The 21230-nt window shown below is 43.1% G+C and overlaps 2 protein-coding genes across 4 annotated transcripts in view; one reads left to right on the top strand and one right to left on the bottom strand.

Annotated features, from left to right (window-relative positions):
* Nucleotides 1-21230, bottom strand: part of LOC139108114 (putative GPI-anchor transamidase) — a 43083-nt gene that overhangs the window by 21595 nt on the left and 258 nt on the right. The window contains exons 1-7 of one of the 3 annotated variants that reach the window (XM_070666162.1): nucleotides 21068-21224; nucleotides 20839-20978; nucleotides 20154-20759; nucleotides 19963-20073; nucleotides 19684-19874; nucleotides 18372-18415; nucleotides 16628-16714 (exon numbers count right to left, since the gene is read on the bottom strand). In XM_070666162.1, the coding sequence (XP_070522263.1) occupies nucleotides 16701-16714; nucleotides 18372-18415; nucleotides 19684-19874; nucleotides 19963-20073; nucleotides 20154-20759; nucleotides 20839-20901 (1029 nt within the window). In that variant the 5' untranslated portion in view covers nucleotides 20902-20978; nucleotides 21068-21224 and the 3' untranslated portion in view covers nucleotides 16628-16700. Of the gene's footprint in view, nucleotides 1-16627; nucleotides 16715-18371; nucleotides 18416-19683; nucleotides 19875-19962; nucleotides 20074-20153; nucleotides 20760-20838; nucleotides 21225-21230 lie in introns of those variants that run through there. The other 2 variants (XM_070666163.1, XM_070666164.1) reach the window with 2 other exon arrangements.
* Nucleotides 18340-19684, top strand: Mrps28 (mitochondrial ribosomal protein S28). Its single transcript, XM_070666167.1, has 4 exons — nucleotides 18340-18454; nucleotides 18536-19045; nucleotides 19117-19238; nucleotides 19356-19684. The coding sequence occupies exons 2-4, from the start codon at nucleotides 18731-18733 to the stop codon at nucleotides 19540-19542; spliced, it is 624 nt and encodes a 207-aa protein (XP_070522268.1). The 5' UTR covers nucleotides 18340-18454; nucleotides 18536-18730; the 3' UTR covers nucleotides 19543-19684.

Genomic DNA, 21230 nt, shown 5'->3' with positions numbered 1-21230 from the left:
TTTGTGACAAAAGTGACACAATCGTCAACTATTTATATGTATACCTAAGTTTAATTCAAAATTTTAGAGATACCGATTAATTAAAAAAAAAAAATAAAAATAAAAGTTAAAAAAAACATTATCATTAACTACAAATAAAAATTTCGCGCCTGTCGCGCATTAAGCGACTCAGATTTAGCAATTGCGGTAGGCGAGGGTTACGGGTTAGAATTTCCGGGACTTATGTGAAGGGAGAAAGTGACGAAGAAGATTATACCGGTGCGCTGGACGAGACGAGGTGAGAAGAAGGGAAGGACGACGGAACAAAGAAAGACGGAACGGGAGACGCGGAGGTCGATTCGGTTTGATGGTGGTGGCGCGTGATACCGGGCAGGGTGGAGAACGCGAGACGCGTGTATGACGTGTGGATGAACAGCCGTCTGGAGAAGGTGTGGAGGAAGAGAGCGAGAGGGAAGCGAGCGAGCAGCGAGCGAGCGAGCGAGCAAGTAGCAAGCGGGCAGGCAGGCGCGTGCCACTTAGCTCAACGTGAAACGCGGTCACAGCCTCGGCACGTCCGACTCGGCGGTTTGTACTCGGCTTCTACCAAAACCGCAGTCCGTCGCGCATCGAAGACCTTTTTTCGGCACTCACGAGAGCGCCTTTTTTTTCCCGCGGGCAAACCGAACGCGCGAAGCTGCGTTTCTTTCCCGGACGAGCGATCTGATTTGAACGAACGTCTAACGAAGTCTGGGGCAAATATATTACCGTAGGGCAAAAATGTATGACTCTCGCGTCGCACGAAATCAGCAGGAAGTACCGTAGATACGAGCACAGAGATGCGAAATGTTAACTACATATATGGGAGTCGGCCTTCCCAGCTTGGAAAACGACTCCGTTAGTTATGAAGAAAGAAATATTGAAGAGAAAGAATAGAGCTACCTCAGGTAATATTTTCAAGCTATGAAATTCCAAAGCTACTGTCTTCTGGCTCTTTCGTCTGGCACGTCCGTGTATTTCTTTGACTATAAATAACAAAGCAACGACAACCGTTTGAAATTAATCATCGTTCCGCGTGAGAAATTACGGACGTTAAAATTCAAGCGTTGGGACACAGAATATTAAATAGTTCGGGGAAATACATTTATCGACGGTTCGAAAAGGGAGATGTGCCTATCACCGCCGGTGGAAGTCACGGGCGAACGGGAGAAGGTCTTTTACGCTGTTTTACGGGCCGGCGAGACGGCGGCTTGCCCCCGAAACCCTCATACCTCGATGCGCCGCCAGAGATATCTCCTTTTCCGCGGTTTTCTCTAATTGAACTAGTTTTCGAACTCACGGCTGGCTTTTCGAGACGTACATTCGCGACGACGCGATAACCTCCCGACCGATCGGACCCTCTCCCTCCGGCAACGCTATTTTCTCTAATTACCGTCGAAAGCGATCTTTTAAGAAGCGGATCACGCCGCAAGTGTCACAATGCGAGCGTCGAGCTTGGCTCGTCGTACCTGCTATATCTTTACTTGTAATTTTACTATTCGTCCTGGGGAAAAAAAAAAAAAAAAAATAATAATAATTACCGAGCCCTGCCCTCGTTCCACCCACGGGGTCGTCTCGACCCCGGCAGTTTCTCATCCGAATGTCGAGTGTGTCCTTGCGAATCGGCGCGACGTAATTTTTCGCGACGCGACGTCGAAGTGGCGAAAGTGTTCGCCGAAGTGAAAGCAGGGGCCAAAGCATCGTGGCTCTAAGTAGAATACGGCGAAACAGGAACGCTGCGCGACCACGGCGGTATACGAGAATCGGCAAGAGCTCGATAGAGGAGAGAGACATTGCGATTCCTCGCGAGCGTGTGGACTCACGTCGACGTAACGCGTCCGCATAATGTCTCTAACGCCGGGAATTACTTTCTCGCGATTGATTCGACGTATCCGCGGTGTCGTAACCAGGAATACAGAAACAACGATCTTAACGCTCGATACGTTCGCGTAATCGACACTCGGAAAACATTTACGATCGAACATTGCTTTCAGCCAAAGCTGCATTTTACTCCTTAATCTGTTGGTTTAGTATTGTACTCCGATCTCGTTTCTATTTTAATTAATTCTCTTTCGTCGATATTTCGCGTGAAAATCTTGGAAGCCCTCCTTGAAAGTTTTATTAATTCGAAAAAAAAAAAAACGGTAACGAGAAGAATATTTTCTTTCAACACCGACGCCGCTAAACAGATCGATACTCAATCTCGATGTAGCAACCCTTGTCTCGATCCACGCTCGGTCGCGAAGGGGAATCGGTTGTGCATCGCAATCGCCCCCTCCTCCCTCACAGCTCTTCGCGTATCTTCTCGAAGACGAGACGGCGATGTCCTACATTCGGGACAGCAGAGGCTCCCACCGCGTGCTCTGCCCCTCTTTTCCACCGGTTTCTGGCCACGGTTATATTTAGTCGATATTTCATCCGTTTCGCGCCGAAGCTGGTCAAAGCTGATCATTGCGCCAATTCGAGGCACCTAGCGAGCGAGGAATCCTCGATCTATCGCCGATTAATTTCCACGCTCTCTCGGCGCCAAAGAGGATTTAAACGCGACGCAAACAGACGGCCTGGACGAAGCAGACCGATAACGGAAAGAGGAATTGATTTTTTTCGTAAAAAGTTCCTGCCAAATTTTCAGCCGCGATCAGTCTTTAGCGAACCATCTGGCTGACACTTGGTTGCACGGACCGTCGTAACGAATCCACTGCATAACGCAAATCACGTTTCGGCACCTTGGTGAAATAAAAAAGAAAAAAAAAAAAAACAAAAAGTTACCACGCTCTCAGCTGATACCCTTGGCGATACCGTTAGACGCTAAATGTTGCAGTACTTAGGACCGCTTTGTCTAAGCTGTCGTTCGAGAACTGTGACCCGCTTTCGCGGCCTGAATAAAGAAAAATTGAGACTTTATCTGACGAGAAGAATCGACGGACTCTCCGCGACTCGGGACGCGACTCATGTCAGCGAATGCGCGGGCACATGCCCCGTATACGCGAACCCCGCGTTCCACGCTGTTGAGATTTATGCAACTATGTTAAGGATCACGGGGCGATGCGATGGAAGTGCTAGTCCGTCGCGAGGAAGGAAACGTCGTCACCGTTATCGGCTTCATAAAGTAGTGCTTACGTTACTTAAATACATTATTAGCTTAAGTGTGTATTACTTAGTACATTAGATACATTAAATACGCACGCATAGGACGACGTCGTAAATTATTAACTATAACCGTTTCTGCGCCACTCGTAATTAATTCCCGCCGTTCGTCGCGCGCGTTCTCACTTCATTAACCGTCAACTATTTGTTTAATTAAAAATGTAGTAAGAAATATATATTATGTCAGCCAACAAAGCGACGCCGTAATTACAACGTTAACCGTAAATCCGGGGCGATTTCGTAATCTCGGAACAGCGGAGCGGCGGTATGCGACGAGCTGGGTTCTCGCTTCGTGTGATCTCCCAGTTACGCGGAATCTGTGCCGCGTATTAGATACGTATACACCGAGGCGAGACAAGCGGCCCTCCAAAAATCGCGACGAAAGATTAGCGCGCTTATTATCTGGGGAAAAAAAAAAAAAAAAGAAAGAAAAGAGGGGGCCCGGAGGGAGGGAGACGAAGTAGGTAGGCGCGAGGTAGGCAGGGTTAAAGTAGGTAAATAGCCTGCCGGTGACCCGTCACCTGCGTTCTCGTTCTATAGAGAGCAATGTCTCACTTTAGTGGGAGGAAAAACGGACGGAAGATAGCGCCCCACCACGAACGAACGGACGTTCCCTCGCCGTCGTCCCGTTCCCGTTCCCGTTCCGGCAGGAACGAGATCCCCGATCGTAGCCGTTCGTCGTCTATTATCACCGCGATCATCTAGCGAGGAAGGGAATCGCCGACGCGCGACAATCTATGCGCATAGATTGACCCCGTCGTCGTTCTTCTCTCGCGACGAGTTGGCACATTTCGCTCGGCCAGCCGATACGGCCGGCCGTCGTGACTCAGAAGTGTAACGCGGTCGTGTATTTCACCGGGGTATTATACGTAATCAACGGCCGACCACTCTCGTCCCGACGGTTAAATTTTATTAACACGGAAAAATTCATTCTCTCGGGGGCGAGAACATGTATTGAACTCCCAAGATTACACATCGATGGCTCTTCCACTTTATAAAGTTCTCTTTACACGCACACTTTTTTTTTCTTCCCCTCCCATTAAAGAAAAAAAAAAACACACATTCGTTACGTGTATATGTTTACGATAAGCGGAGGGAGGATCGGCAGTTGGTCAAGGACAGGATGTAATTAAGCGCGGTTACGTCGTTCGTAAAAGGTTGTTCATAAAAGGTCGTGTCGCAATTTTACAGAAGACATAAAATAGATTAGAGTTTCCTAGATAGATCGTGAACCAGCGGTTCTTCTAGCCGGCTTCTGCCACGGCGATAAAAGCATTTTATCTCGCTACTGCCGGGGACGCGCGATGCGTTTTACATTCGCGGGCGTCATAAAATCGGCGTAAAACCGCACGCACGCGCGTATTAGAGACGCGCGAATGTTCCGCCGGCACGAGCGAAACCTCGTTGGCCGGTGCGACTGTTCGGGTCGTCAGGATCGTCATGCAGGGCGGACGTCTAGGTCGCTCGATACCACTCACACTATGGAGATCGCGGGCGTGTTATTATAGGCAGGTAGGTTAACAGATTAACAGTTTCTATATCTCGAGGGCAGTTTAACAACGGAACCAGGCCAGCGGAGCGTCGATCTGACGCGCCGTGTCGTACTCGCGGCCGAAAAATTGGCCGCGTGTTTCCCAACGCGCCTACGATAAGAACCGTTCTTCGAAAACGGTATTCATCTCATTCTCCGCGAAACCCCGGCGCGAAAATACGCCGATTAATTCGCACCTCGGACGGATCCCGCCTCGCGATAAAGCGACACGAGTGATTTGCGAGTTGAACTTCCGGCGAAGTTGAAATGTAAACCTCGGTCTACTTAAATTCCTGAGCATTATTCTCCGAAAAAAAAAGAGGAAAAAAGGAAAAAAAAAAAGAAAAGAAAAAAAAATCTGTAATTTGCACTAACCTAAATGCCGGATTTATTGTACAACGAACCTTGTTCCCGTTATGCGAATATGTTTGCTGATATGCATGCATAAATAATTACGTTATTGGCGATGATAAAAAAAATCGCGGAGCGTGACAAAAAGAATAATTGACGTAAGATGACACAAGATCGTAATGGCCGCCTCTCCCGACCTTGGATATTTTAAACGAAAATTCGCCGAGGGCGTAAGAGCGCGTGTTCCTACGAATTATTTCCCAATAAATCTGTTGCTTTTATAAATCAAGATGAATAGCATCGGCGGCGCTCGAAAGATTTATGGCGGCTGATGGACGAGCGGAGTCGGAAGCGGACGGACTTGAATGCGAAGTGTCACATTATTCAAATCGGCGCGGAGTTAGCAAAGACGTTCCTCGCGTTCGCGGCCGGGGCGCCCACGATAGGCGGGGGCGGATTTTCCTCCCGGGGCGCGTGAGATTGACATCTCGGTATCGCGAGCTGGAATTCCTGGACTGGAGGAATAAAAGGCGCGTGGCTTAGGTCAGGGACGGTGGCGGCGGATCGATCGAAACGATCAGGCCGGTGCCAGCCGCGTGTGCGCGCGAGACCTTCCTCCGCGCGTAGCACGTGTTCGCGCGCTGCTGTTTATACAGGCAACGGTCCATCCGAGGACGGGCGGGCGATTCCGGTGGAGAATTTACAGGAAACTAATTCCGACGTGGAGCGAACGGGTTATTTCCGGGTGACGTGATTTCCACGCGGAACAGCCGCGTACGTCCGCGCGCAAGGAGATCACGTTGCCTACAATCGCGCCTCGTTTAAGGAAGGATTGCCATCGCGGCACGTGTACGCGATACACGCGCGTTTTCTGCGATGTATGTCATAATCCGTTTGCGAGGGAACATTCCTCGAGGTAATTTATACTGCGTCAGACGGTGAACTTATTAAAACCAACGTATTAATTTCTGCGAAATATCCCGCGCGCCTCTCTACCGCGGTTGGACTGGGCGATAATTTGCGAGCGTATTCCGCGCAGTCAACGGCTCGGTAAGCAATTGCGATATGTAAAGCGATCTAACTTACTTAAATTAAATTCGAGTAACTTGGTTAATGTTCAAGCAAGAATACATTCGCGGGTATCTCCGGGAGATAAAGATATATATATATACATGTACGATACAAGGATTTCAGATCGAACAGTTTACGAATATCCCCTCGGCGCGGAATATGCTCGCTCTCGTGCGGCGATGTGACACGCGCGAGAGGGAATCGCTGATAAATGGCGAGGGCGTTATCTTCCGCCAACGGTTTACAGGCAACGAAAGGCGAAACCGAAAGGAAGTGATAAAGGCAATCCCCGTATCCAGGTAACGTAAGCGATCGATAGGACGACGTGTGGGTGCGTTTGTGTGTAACGAGGAAGCGCATTCCCGCGAGCGGACGAACGGAGGGACGGTTGTAGTGCAAGTGGAGTAGGTTACGTAGATAAGTCGTTATACATACATACATGCATACGGTCTCGTACGTAATTCGCCCGGCGAGTGGTCATGTGGGGCCCGCCGGCCTCCCGATGCATCCTTCCTACGGATTAGCGGACACGCGCCATGGACGCGGAATATCTGAGCCATCGCGAGGCGCTGAGATAGCAATCTGAATCGATACGTAATCTAGGTGGACGAATAATAAACAGGCTTTTAACGATGGTCTACTTCGATCGGAGGCCCCGTGCATTAACGACTAGAAGGCCAGAAATCATTTTCAAGCTTCATCAGGCATTTATGAGATTAGAAGCTCTTAATGAATCGCTATTTATTGGACATCTCGGAGAGACGATCGCCTCGAGCGCGGGACGCGTTACGTACACTCGACGCTTGAAGAATGCGCTTGGAAGCAAGAAAAATTGAAATTGAGTACGGGGATTTAAAAAAAAATTAAATTAATGTTTAACGCGAGCGTGTGCAGATTATAATAAATTATAAAAATATATAGTTGTTTTTTCTTGTTTTATATCATAATTATTATTACTTTTAATTTGCACGTTTGTTATATGTACCTATATATTATTATATAACAAAATAAATGTTGTTTTGAGACAATTCTATTCTTTACGCATTTGAATGAAACAAAGCGATCCCGTTAGACATTCCTCGCAGCTATTAGAACACTGCATAGCGGCAAGTGTTTGATCTCTAGAAAAATAGATCGCGCGATAAGGATGTGCAAATCATAGATTGCATCTCGGCGTAAAAAGCCGTAGCAATCTAGTACTTTGATTGTTCTCGAAACGGAAATTAACGCATTACAATTTCTTAAATTTCATGAAAAGGTGGAATCGATTGAAATTCGTATTTACTATTTAATTTCACCTAAAGGGTCAAAGAGCACCAGTTATCTTATCAAGCTTGTTAGTTACATCATTTTTAAGTAACTTATCGAGTTTTATTTGCATGGAAAAGCTTTGTTAGCGCAGTTTTGTATTTTATCAATTGCTCAAATAAAAAGAAACCCGTCAGCTTAATTTTTAATCGATATTGCATGAGCACGTGTGCGAGTATGTGAAATCAAAATGATCCGATTACCTTAAACGACGTCCACAAAGAGAGCCAAGCAAAACAAAAATGACAAATGTAGAATATAAAATTAAAACTCGTTTATGCAACTTTTACTGCTTTGTGAGAAACTAAAATAAAACAGTTTAATTCTACTAAAAACGAGTTTTGAAAAAAAAAAGAAGAAAAAAAAAAAAAAAATCCTGCAAACGTTCATGACGAAACTGAATGGGGAAACAATTTTTGATAAAATACGATTTGCCGATACGAGAGAGCGGCCTTCAAAGTTCCGACGTCAAATGTGGAATGAACGAGTTTCGGTTCGGTACGAGCGCACAGATCCTCAATTAGCAATCAATCCAACAAGGTGGAAACTAATCGTACACGTTATTTAATTAAAGGCCATATACACTTATCGAGAGTCTCTAATTTGTCAGCTACGGCGTGATAAGAGCATAACGGGGTCATAACGATCGCGCGCGGCTAATTACGCTGGCGCGAGCCCGGCCGGAGCCCCTAATTAAGAGGGTAAACGAGACAAAGAGCGGCGCCCGGCACGTATTGTCGAAATCCGCCGGGGAATCCTAGACGCGGGAAGAGGCCAGCTGCGCGCAAGTCGACCGAAACGAGGCTTCGGATATCAAACTGGCCCCAGCGCCTGTTGATATTAGCATTTATTTATATCTCCTGACCTCAAATATGTGTAACGTGCCGGCCCCTCTCCGACGACGGCACGACGGCGGTACGGGCACGCCTCCGTTTTCGAGGTTACGCTGCTCCGCTGCGCGCGAGAGAGTCCGCACCGTCTCTCCACCTCCCGCTTTTGTCGGGCTTCTACCGTCAAATCGCCATCGGTGGTGTAACACGCAGCGTCTTCTTTGTGACATCATTCCGCTCGGCGAAGGTGTCCGGCGAAGCGCTTTACTGTCACCCATGACGATTAAGACGGATACGACGACGTTGGACGAGCGAGGCATCGGGGGAATCGCCGGCGAGCCTCATAAATTTTAAAGAGCGACGCGAATCTTGATCCCAGTGATCTCTGTCGAGATCACTTTTTTGTTACCGCGTAGTTAAATACTTTATTCTACATTCTACCTATTCTTCTCGAGATTATAGACACTTCCGAGCACGCGAGGGGTTTTTTTTTCTTTAAAAAAAAGATTTTTTTTCTGGATCTCGTATTATCAAATGACGCATTTGAATCTCAAATGTGTATTGAATTTAATTGAAACGGTACCTTCACCTTTTTCTCGACTGACAAATTATTTCTTTGTACTTTAAGCTGTAATAATGTACATATCTTCTCGGCTAAGGCGATATTACGCGATAAATTTAAATTATCTTTAAGTACGAGACTTAAAAAGGGATCTGGGTCAAAAACTTAACGGGTTAAAGAACAGTGTTAACGGGTTAGCGAAAAATATAATAACTGATTGTTTATCGTGTTATATAAGGAGATTATATAAGCATAAAGATATCAAATAACATCGAATATTTTTTTGGGATTTTATGTTTAAAAAAAGCGTCAAGTGCCGGCCTTTAAAAATTGTCAAAAAGTTTATCGGCGATAAATCCACGAGGCAAAAATATTGTTTTGCCATTGGGACTCGCAAGTGGTATGTGTATACTATACATATAAAAAAATAAAAAAAAAAAAAAAAAGAAAGAAGTAGACACGCGTGTTCAAGCGCGCGATCGATTTGCGATGACCTCGCTGTCGCGAAAGTGGGAACGGCGATGCAATTTTTGATCCAAATATTTATAGCGCTCGACCGAAAGCATGGCACACGGCTACACGTGCGCGAGCAAACGCAAAAATTGTAATCACTTCTAGTCATTCTCGAGCGATATCTATGAAATATGGCATGACATTTTCAGCGATAAAATTAACCGAATGCGTGACACGCGCACCGCACCGCGCCGCACCGAAACGTTGCGGGTATCGCGAAATTAAACGATATTACGACGTACTTTTAAGACAATTAATTTTAGCCTGTTAATTCGACTAAGTTGTTGCGCGCAGAGGCGCAAAAATCTTGGCCGTGATGTATAAAGCCGAGCGTATGATAAATAGCGAAATTCTACACGACAACCTTCGGCGTATGCGTAATCCCTCGGTACATAATTTTTAATATTCGCGTGAAAGATACGAAACGAATGGTATTTATTGGGTTTGATTTATCGCGCGTTTTAATCGACTTTTGGCACGGAAAGCCGCCACGTGTTTACTTTACCGCGATTGATTGCCCCGCACTTTCGGAGCCAAGGCTGTAATAATTAAGTTATCAAGTGGAAAAAGATAAAGCGACGATAATGTTGCTCTCTGCGCGCGCGGCGCAAGAAAATCCTATCATGCGACACCGGCGAAGCCCGCGCACGCGTGACAACAGCTTAAAACGAACGAGAGAGAGATCGTAAAACATAATCAACGCGAAAAAGGGTTAAATGGCCAAGACAGATGAAAGAGGTGGAGGACTCGGCACGTCGCGCGTCTCGCATAATGGCCTGACTAATGCGCGAAGCTAAATGTGCGTGGGGGATCCTTCGTAATGTGGACATCCTTGGCATAAGCATAGAAAGCTAGAAAGCCTCGGCACCGTCTATGATAACCCAAATACGAGTAGCCGCGCTCGATTATCTGGCTTTGTTTAAAGAGAAATCTTCTTTTTTGTACGTTTTTCAATAGCGCAAAATAAATCACGGCGCGCCGTGACACTCTACAATACGCGTCTGAAAATTTCAACGCCACTTTTCTCGGGACTCTCCGTCGGGTTATTACGATTACGTTTCCTGGGAGAATGATTCTCTCTTGCGCGCGCCAACGAATGCTTCGAATCTAATCGACGCCAACAGTCGAGTTCTCTGGCTCTTATTCGGTTAAACGTACCAGACTGACGCAGTTTGCTGAAACAAGCCGGCAACCGGAAATTGCGGTTTGCAACTTGCAGAAGTGCATGTTTTCCGCTCGTAAATTATATTGCGCGAACGCTCGGGCGTTGCGCAACGCAAGTTTTCGGTAATCGCGCGCTAGATACCTCCGCGGGAGACACTCCGGGTTTTTGGGGTGATCGATAAAACGATACGTCACCGGCGTTAGAAAGTCGAGTGGACCTTTTTTCAGATCGCGGCGCGACGACCGCGACGGGTCTCAGGCGACGGAGATGAGAACGACGAGAGAGTTCGCGCTCACTTTCCCTCGCGAGGCAAACGCGTATCGTCCCCGGCGATCGCTAAAGGGTACCATCACCAGGCGAATTCGCTTTCGCAGATCCCGCTCGCAGACAGATGCCGACGATTTGCACGAAGCCTGGCACGGCGGCGAGTCCCAGCGAGTGACGCGGGACCTTTCTCAGTGATGAGCGATAAATAACCTAAGTAACTTTCCCCTTTGCAATTTTAGCGCTTCACGGAATTAAACTGAAATATCTTAAATTAATCGAGGCTGAATCGAGAATTATTCAATTATCCAAGGTACACGATTTCAATTCAATGATTAATTGGCTCGAGAACAAATCAAACAATGCTCAAATATTAAATTAAAAAAAAAAAATTCACCAACTCGATTCGCAAATGTTACAAAATATCTAGTTAAACGAAAATACATATAAATGAATGAAGGATTTTTGGAACATAAGCTCGCTCGATAGAAACATTCTGCTCGATCGGAAAACAAGCGAGGTAAAATCGCACAGGCCACCCGAGCGAGTTTAATCATTCCGGACGAACGAGATCTATCCGCGAACCGCACTAAAACGATAATCGATTAAGCAGAGGTCGAGGGAAATTGGCACGAGAGACTGACTAGAAGGACGAAGGTAACGGATGACGAAATCAAGGACATCAGCCCTCCTATTACGTCGAAACTATCGCTAGGGTACTACTTTGAATTATGTGAGAAAGAAGATTTATGCCCGAACGAAATTAAATCTCGCGTCGCAATGTTACATCGGGCCGTTTAACATCTATCTAGTTTATTTCGCGCTAATTAACCAATTCCATCAAATACTAAATGCTTTGAGTACCTAATAATAACTATAACGTTGTTGTAAATAAATTGACTCGATTCATGGCTGCGGTAAAATTAAGCTAACAAAATTATTATTCTGCTGTTGCGAAATAACGGAATTTTTTCTTTCTTTTTTTTTTTTTTTTTTATTCGGTGCAGTTAATAAAAACTTTTTTTCCAAGCACGCTGGCCTCTGATGTTTTTAGACATGAAAATAAATATGTAAGCTTGTCATATTAGGAAAGTGTTTTAATGCCGATTATTCCGGCTTCACTTAGCAGCTTATGATAAAATCAAAATACTCATGCACGTGCCACGATAAAAGTTATATCATGTCTACGAACATTTGCGTATTACGAACGACTCGTCCTTCGGAATTTCCATGCAAGCTTTTCACGAAGACAGCTATGCAAATTTCGAATGTAACGTGTGATGTTTTTCTATAGAAATTTCGCACACAGTTCTTTTTGTAAGAATTATTTAACAAAATAAAAAAAAATTAAAAAATAAAAAAAAGAAATTTAAATAAAATATTATTCTAAATTTAAACAAATTAGCATTTCATTCTCTCGTGTTTCTCTCTCTCTTTCTCTCAAATTATCTCGCTCAAAATGACTCCCGTACTTAAGTTTCCAATATTTTATAAATTGCGCGGTCCTGAACGAAATACATATTATTAGCCTGAACTATTTCATAAGGAAAATTTTCACAAAAGTTTCCATTAATTTCTTTATGGATCCAACGTAATCGTTATTCATTGATATCTCTCAAACACCCGGTATGTGCGCGTATCGTACATCGCACGAAATAGGAAATACGAGCGGTTTGCTGGTGCGCTGTCGAAGGCGGGGTTGGTCGTGCACAAAGTAGATATACGCACATATACACACGCATACAAACATGGTATAACCCATTTTGGGGTGGTTTGCTAGAGCCGGTTTCCTCTTCCTGCTCCATTCTCCCTCCCTCTTTTTCTCTCATCCCCAGATCTCGCCGCTTCTCACGCTCCTTCTCTCTCTCTCTTTCCTCACCCCCCTTCGCCTCTCTCTCTCTTTCTCTCGTATGTACACCGTACATTTTCAGAGTTCTGTATCTCTGTGTGCTGTCGCTGAGTATTGAGCGGGGTGAATGCTCTTGCGCAATGCCCGTACACGTACAGCAACCCCGAGCCGACCTCGGACGAGCTCCTTCCTTCGTCTGGAACTACTATCACCCTCTTCCTCTTTCCTTCACCCTCGGGAAGAGGGCCCCGTTCTCTCGCGATTGATTAATCGAACGCCGCCGATATTTGTCGCGTCGCATGCTAAATGAAATCGTTATCGTACGCGGAAGTTTCCGCACGAAGCGTTCGTAACGATCAAAACTGTGCGCGTACCCATTATACATAAAATCAAACATCGCGTACACCTACTCCCACCCGATAAGTAATCGGGCTACGGAAAAGTAAAATTCTATTTAATAATTCTTATCGCCGAGCAGAAAGTCTTCGGCGTAAACGACAGGAAAACCCGCGGCTTAATCGTGAAAGTGTAGGCTGGAGTCCAGCCTTCCGGTTTTACCTCACCGACACGTTCCCGCATCAGCTAATCCCGCAGTTCTCCCCTTCGGTTATCCGATCGCTATTCTTGGATCTGAGCAAAGATATCTAATTATCGGCCAACTTTACGGAACATCTTTTGCTTATCAATCATCGATCCCTTATTTGCCTTTTTTTAATTAGACCCGATAATTAGTATTTGAATTTCTCGCAACGCTAAAACGTTTATCACGGGAAGGACTCGTGATTCTCACCGCCGTGAGAACGACGAGTGAAAATTGAACCTATTTCAGCTTCGAAGGAAAGATGAAGACGGAAAGAGAGAGAGATTCGAATAAAACGCTGCTTGTCGACGTCGACCTAGCTCCTCGGTCGTTAATAGAGCCACCAATGACGCCACACACGGCGGATATTAGATACGAGCAAAACTAGTTACACAAACGTTACTTCGCACGTGCACCGGCCGAGAAAGAGAGATAAAGATGGACAGATGGAGAAGAAGAGAGGGGAAAGAAGAGCGAAAAATAAGAGAGACAACAAGCCTTGACGAGGGAATTGTTAACTGGTGATCGGCGCGGCGATCACGCTGGAAAAATGATTTCTCGGTCACGCAACGTGACACGTACACGTAACAAAGCCGCGATACTACTAGGACAAAAGTTCTACGCGCGTGTGCATACGTGTATGTACGTACGCAGGGTGCCTCGTCACTAACCCCGTTCAACGTTTCAAACGATAGATTCGGCGAATTCGAGGTCGACTGAACGAACGGGCGCGACGGAATGCCCATTGTACGTCGCGCACTTCGTAACAAGGCGGTAAATGCCGTGAGAATTAAGGTTAATTAAATTTCTATTAAAAAGTAAAGCCTCTACAGCGGATAAAAAATTTTCTAATTAAATGTCCGTTAAGCGGAAAGATCCGCGACGTCGAAATTAAATTTCGGTTAATGTCACAATTAGTATATCTTGGATTAAATTTACGTTGAGATTAATGCCGTTTGTATCGAGGTTGTACGGTCGTTTGCATACAAGTGCCATTAAAACGATTGTTATTTTGCGCAAAATAAAATTAGAGTTGTCGAGCTCTTTCCTCCAATTAAGGCGCTATTGTTTGGAGCGACAGTTAGTGAAAGACGAGCCGAACCCTTTTCTTCTCCGTCTCCCGACAGTCTCCTCTTCGACCTACGTATGGCCTCGATAATAATAATTATGAAACTTGGCCGCGATAGTGAAAGTATCGCCTGGTACAGGACGTTTCATAATCAACCGCGCGCGAGTAGGCTAGCGAGCAACGTCGAATTCGAGCCGTTCGGAGGCGAAAGCAAATCTCTCCCTCCCTCGGTTCCCTCATTCAGCGTTCGTTCATTCGTTCGTGCATCAAATCTCAGAGCTATCGAGCGACGGTTTTCTCGGGGAATCGGTTAGCTCGGTGAAATTAGTTTGTCTTGGCAAAAGTGAAATCGGCGAAACAGTTGCGCGACGTTAACGGAGTTAGGAGAAAGATACGCGATCGATATATGAAAGTAAACTTTTGCAGATTTCCCGACTTTCGCGTGCCCGAAATTGTTACCAGCGTTATAAGCCAGACAACGGTCTTAGTTTACCAAGAAAAGGAAATGAAAAAATGCTTTCCTTCGGAATAATAATTCGATAATTAAATTACAATTTCTATTACGAGAGGAGTTACAAGCTCATTTCGTAAATGATTTTACAATCGCAATTGCAAAGCGCGATTTTACGTCTGATATTTTGAACGCACCGGGATTTTTTTCTTTCTTTCTTTCTTTTTTTTTTTTTTTTTTTTATAATTGCTTGCAGTACTTTTTCTTAGTCAGATAAATATTAATAAGCTTTTCTTTAACGATCGGCGTTATCTGGAGGAGAGGTTTCAAATGAATGATTCAGTGAGCATTTCTCGACGCCCACGAAGTCGAGTGTCTATCGGGGAGGGACCGCATTACTTCCGCGCCATAAAGAGATTTTAATAAAACTCTTCGGAGAAATCTCTCGGCTCAATCTGAACGGCTGTAAATTCGGTGTTGTCGCGAGCCGCGATTTGTTAGACAACTGGGACAATTTGACAACTTTCACAAATGTAACTTCCACGCCCGTTTACGAATGAACGAAACCGCTCTCCCGAGCTATTATCCCGAGAGCGACGCGGAGTGAAAACCGATTGTTCTCCTTCCTGGAAGCCCGAGGGAGGCTTTGTCAGAAGTATTGTTATTTAAATTGAAAATACGATATCGTTTTGCGGAAATGCATTAAGCACATTTCAATATGCGCAAAAAAAAAGAAAAAAAAATGCAACAGTGGTATAAGTAGATTTCAAGTAATAAATCGACAACGAGCATTACAGCTCGACGATAACTGGATTTATGTTAAATATTGTTTAAAGTAATATTTAATTAAATACGGTTGTAGCTTATTAAGTTTTCAGAGAATGGATTCTATCGTGTAACGTTAACCGAACACGTATTATACACCGCGCGTCATCTGCCGACAAGAGCTACAATTTAATTCTTACAACGTGCACGCGGAGATATAAGTTGTAAAATATTATAAAATTATATGTATATTCAAATAATTTCTAATAAATAATTCTGGGAGAATCTGCCTATAAACCAAGCGTTCGATGGGCGGCAAGAGATAAAATATTGCAACGTAATAAACTCTTAAAAAATATGTTAGAAATCTTCAACTGATTATAAATAGATAAAATTCATCATTCAAGCTATAATATACATGTTAGATTACTTAACGACTCTAACAAAAACACAAGTTCTATGCTTTCGTTTAAAAGTTCATGAAATTATTCTTTCTAATTAAAAAAATATTATTAACAACACATATATTTTTCTGAACAATGCAAGAAAGAGATGATCAATTTGCTTAATTTTTTATATTAAAGTAATGCTTTTAATTTGCTTTTACGATAAAATAGCGTTCAGTATTGTGTCAATGAAATTTTGGCAGTGACAACAGCAATACTATGAAAATAATCATGTCGCACTGGCCAACATAGATTTTGCAAGCTTCAAGCAGAACACGCCTATAATACTGTGTCGTGTCCTCTTAATGATTATGTAAAACTTACAAATAAAATTTTAAACTGCCAATCAAACTAGCCAAGAAATATATAAAGACATTGAAAGTGCTTTTTGTCAGCTACATTAGAAAAATTACGTCGTATAGAAAGAACTACCACACGCAAAAAGATATTACTTGATGCATTGTTCTATCACGCAGTGTTTTCTTTTTTTTCAGATACAGAGCGTAAGAATAATTTCCATTACATAAAGTCCGATAAATAAAAGCATTAGCAACATATACATGAATTTGATTTGAAGTAAGAACACAGATCACAAGAAGCATTTATAGCTAAGACTTTGTACTAACAGTTAATGCCAACTTACATAGTTTGTGTTTATGTCCAGAGTAACCTTTTCTAGAAAAGGCAAATTAAAAGAAAAAGACACTTACCCCAGGAGACACAATGAAACAAGGTTGGCCAATTGACTCCAATAATTAACGCAGCCACACAAGCATCAGCTCCTCACCAAATATAGTCTGTAACAAATAAATAGACTAAGTTAACATCTAATCGATAAAATACAAATATAATTTTAAAATAATTCAAAAGAATTAACATAATTATCTACTTTATTAATAGTCTAACACCAGCGAGATTTGATTAAAAATTAACTGTGATCCCATCTTTTTGTATCTCACAGTGAGAGAAGACAATTGAAAAATCAACAACACTCCATCCTTACCTCTCGCTTAATAAATACTAAAGATTCCGTATGCTAAGAACGCCAAGGGAGTCGAGGGTTCGGTAGCGGTGTGTGAGGTTCAGAAAACGTCTTTACACCCCGACGTTTCGACACAAACGTCGAGGGCTTCGCGAGCATTTTGCCGGTGGCATCGCCGATATTCACAAGGAAACGTGCACGCCGCTACGTCTTCTCGACTCGGCGTTTCGTTCTCTTTCTCCCCTCTCTCATCCTCTCTACACAATTCAACCGAAAGTCAAGGTTGCACGCGCGCGCGCGACTTACCCGTGTAAGATCAGAGCGGTCGTGCAACGTATTTGCGTCGCCGATACCGACTGCGATGACGACCATCCACCAAAATAATTTCAGGAATCTCGCGACGGCACTCACAGGCACAATAAATTTCCTTTGCTTTCCACACGCGGAATATAATTAAAACCGTCAGCCTTCGACGCGACGCTGACAGACTGACTGCGGTGACCGTTGGCGCCGATCGCGACTTTCGAACTGATTGCGATTATCGAAGAGATGAATATCGCACGACATCGCGACGCTGACGTATGTAATTATATGCTCCGGCGCAACTAACCTAACACTTTCGCGACATGCCGCTGAAAGAATGACCGACCACCACCCGCTAATTTTCCCACTGATCGCGATCTTTTCGGATTTAATTTATTGGATTAACAATCGATATGTATCGCGCGACATCTTGGTGCTCTGGTCATTGGAGCTCCCATGACTCCGACGCTGCCAACCTAACACTTCCACGACGCGATATCGCTGCTCCGGCGCAACTAACCTAACACCCCAGCTAGCTCGCACTCCGACACATCCGGGCGAAATCGTCATCTCGGAGCCGGCGAATATTGTACGTTGAAGCGGCATGCCATTGCTCGTTGCGCGAGCATTATGTCAAACCGCTTCTTCGCACACGACTCGTTTATCGCGAATATAAAAGTACCAAACAGCGAACACGATCGACGCCGCTGTTTAACTCAATCGCAATTGACTGTACACTGAGGCTAATATGGCGTTTTCTGCGGTGATGGCGGCTAGCGTACGTAATCTCGTCGTGGTGTGCGTTGAAACTCACACGAAACGCGCGCGTAGATGTGCCATCAGAACGCCGGTCGTCGAGAGCGTAAAAAGTCACATACGCTAGCCGCCGTCGTCGCAACATATGCCATATCTGCCAATATATGCTTTCCAGTGTATTGAATAACGTAACAATACACATTTCTTTTTATAATTACTAGAACAAACCATGGGTACGCTTCGCGTGCGCTATTTTTCGAAACGTCCTAATTCGTGCGCGTTATTATAATTGAGGGCATTAATTAATTATAATTTTTATTTGATAATTACAATTGAGTAACCTACGATCGACGACGGGTTGCTGGTTCAAGAGATTCAATTACGAACTTACGAAAAAAAATTTTGCGACTTACCAATCTGCACGAGCTGCAGCGGAGTGGTAGACTTCTGCCGGTGACTGTAACATAAAAAGAAAAATATTAATTTAGACGCGCCAGTAAATTTTTTTTTTAATAAAGATTTAATTAAAAAAAATTTATGCTAATTAAAAAGTAATATGACGAAATGATATTTTTAGGAAGAGTAACAATCTGGCATGGTTGATATTATCGGTATATCGCTAGTAATCACATAACCTGAATTTCGTTATTCCACTATAACCTAAAGAGGCTAAAAATTCTGAGGAAGTGAGGACTCGCAGCGGAGTCCGCAAGGTCGATGGTAAGCGAGTAAGTGTAACGAAACGAGGATCTTCGGGAATAACATTGTCATCATGAACAAAATACACCGTTTTGAGAAAGCGTTAATACGCTTGCGATATCTCGGTGTTTCGAGAGTGAATTCTTCGTCTACGAGAGGTTTCAGCACGAAAGATTCAGAAGAACAAGGCAAGGATTCATCTGTGAAGGAAGTCGGTACCGAAAAAGAGCCTGTAACGCAAACAAAAGAGAACGCAGAAGCAATAGAATCCGAGAAAAAATTAAGAGGTTTCGCACAGAGTTATGAGAAGTTTTCACACATTAACGAAAAAAGGCCGGAAACGCCGCAAACGTTTGCTTCCTTGATTCGTAACTCCAAGTTTGTCGACGTAAGTACCTCTGCTTAGCAGTGAATAGATTTTTGGTTGTTCTTTATTAAATATATCAATTTATTTTTTAGTTGGGCGACCCTGAAGGAAAGGTTGTTATTGGTAAAATATTCCATACAGTCGGGAACGACTTGTATATCGATTTTGGATGGAAGTTTCATTGTGTTTGTCAGAGACCTGTGAAGAATGGAGAGTATGTGTAACAAAATCTACTTTTTTTATTCAAATAATATACTGTTTCATATCGATGCCTGCTGTATTTTTAATGCAAAATATTATTTAAAATGTATTTTTTTTACTTCATTTTTAGGTACTATGTAAGAGGGTCTCAAGTTCGGCTAAGGATAAAAGATTTGGAACTTTCTTCCAAGTTTTTGGGTGCTGTTACCGATGTAACTCTTTTGGAAGCTGATTGTACTTTGATCGGTTTAATATCGTCACCGTTAAAAATGGGAGAACAAAAATCTCAAATAACCCACAGGCAAAGAATTCAATAAAAAATTGTTACCGTGATTTTGTAATATTTAAGTTAAATAAATCGTAATATATCGATATACGATTTGAAAAAAAGAATTATGTTAATTTCATTTATTTATGTATATTGACATATGTCGGGAAATTGTGCAACATAATTATACCTTTTCTCAATTTCCTCGGTTCTTGTTCGATTAGATTTAACAGGTAAAACATTCATTATATTTGTTGTAAGTTCCACAGGCCTAAGTGAACCAAAGAAATCTGTAACTGGTACTTTATCTGGATCTCTTCTAAATAAATCTCTCCTTACACCCACTGTAGACAAACAATAATCTCTTGGGCACACTTTCAGCTGCAAAAAAATATTAATCCCAATTAATCATAATAATAAAAAAAATTGTTTTATTTAATCTTGCAAAAGTAGGCGCGAAAACACTTACGAATTCACCTAATGTTTTAGTACTAGACGGTTCAACTTTTTCTAAAAAGTTTAATGCATAATAAGTGTAACGATCTATGATGTAAACACCAATGGCAGGATCTACATGATGCTGAAAACATTACGAATAATATTTAAAATTGATATTGATAGTTGCAGAACTTTTTACTTACTAAAATATATTTTACTTACAGAAAGTGAATCTTCTCCTACTAAACTAGAAGCTACCGCCAATATGTTTGGAGAATAAAACTTTTCGTACATGGAACTGGCCTGACAGGTATCAACCACAAATAAAATTTCGTGGTACCTACGTTTTTGCCACATTTGTTCCAAAGCATCGCCCAGCTCTTGACTGGTGATTTCTTCCGAATCTTGGAACTTTAAAAATCCATTACCGCCATGGCCAGTTAAGTAAATTAAGATGTTTGAACCTTCGTCCGTTAGTAGCTTCTTTGATCTAGGAGTTTCTTGAGCTAAGCGACCAGTAAGTAATCTTACAAAATTTTCGACTGTTACTTCGTAGCCTCTATAGTCAACTTCTACATCATCGCCGTAAACATTAATGTGCTGTTTAATGTTGTTGAAAACGGTAGCTGGCCTGGGATTCCTAGGATTACACGCCATATCGTCGGCTATCATAAGAATGATTTGCGAATCCGGTATTCCCAAACGTTTGACACTTCGATAAATAGACAAGACATTAGCAACGTGTCGATAATTGAACCAGAAACGTGACGTATCGACCAAAACTGCCCAGTTGTTGGAATGTTCGGTTTTCGCAAAGTTATCCGGCACCTTAAATAAAATAAATTATGTGAGAATTGGGTATCTATTAAAAATACTCAACTTCGTTTACTCCGAAATTTTTACGTACCTCTGATGTGCGACACAATGCTACGAGAAAGAACAATACTGTCGTACAAGACGTTAAATGCATCTTTCCAAATATTTCGATAAAATAAAATTACCTTTAAATTATTTGATAAACTTATTTGACAATTTAAAGTCGTCACTCTGAAAGGTAAATATTACTCCATTAATACTTATACTGGAGCACCAAATTCAACTCAGTACAATTTCATAATAATTGTAACATCCCGCACGTGTGGAATTTTTACAGACGACGAACAAGATTCCAAGAACGGGCCCAATCAATTTTATCAAATAAATCTGATTAAATCAAGTAAAAAAATATCCAATTGAATCTGCACCGTCTCGTTTCCTCGACCATGTAAAAACGATCTTATGACAACGTAAGTCTACTTA

Source organism: Cardiocondyla obscurior, linkage group LG14 (assembly GCF_019399895.1).
Source record: "Cardiocondyla obscurior isolate alpha-2009 linkage group LG14, Cobs3.1, whole genome shotgun sequence".
NCBI classification, from domain to species: Eukaryota; Metazoa; Arthropoda; class Insecta; order Hymenoptera; family Formicidae; genus Cardiocondyla; species Cardiocondyla obscurior.
Note: the sequence above shows the minus strand (reverse complement) of the source record. Positions and strands in the feature narration are given on the sequence as shown.

Bases quoted from the DNA above. Each gene is read 5' to 3' on its own strand.
- Mrps28 (XM_070666167.1), top strand. From the start codon at position 18,731: ATGAACAAAATACACCGTTTTGAGAAAGCGTTAATACGCTTGCGATAT. The intron at 19,046-19,116 runs GTAAGTACCTCT...TTTATTTTTTAG, and splicing joins GTAACTCCAAGTTTGTCGAC to TTGGGCGACCCTGAAGGAAA. The intron at 19,239-19,355 runs GTATGTGTAACA...CTTCATTTTTAG, and splicing joins AGACCTGTGAAGAATGGAGA to GTACTATGTAAGAGGGTCTC.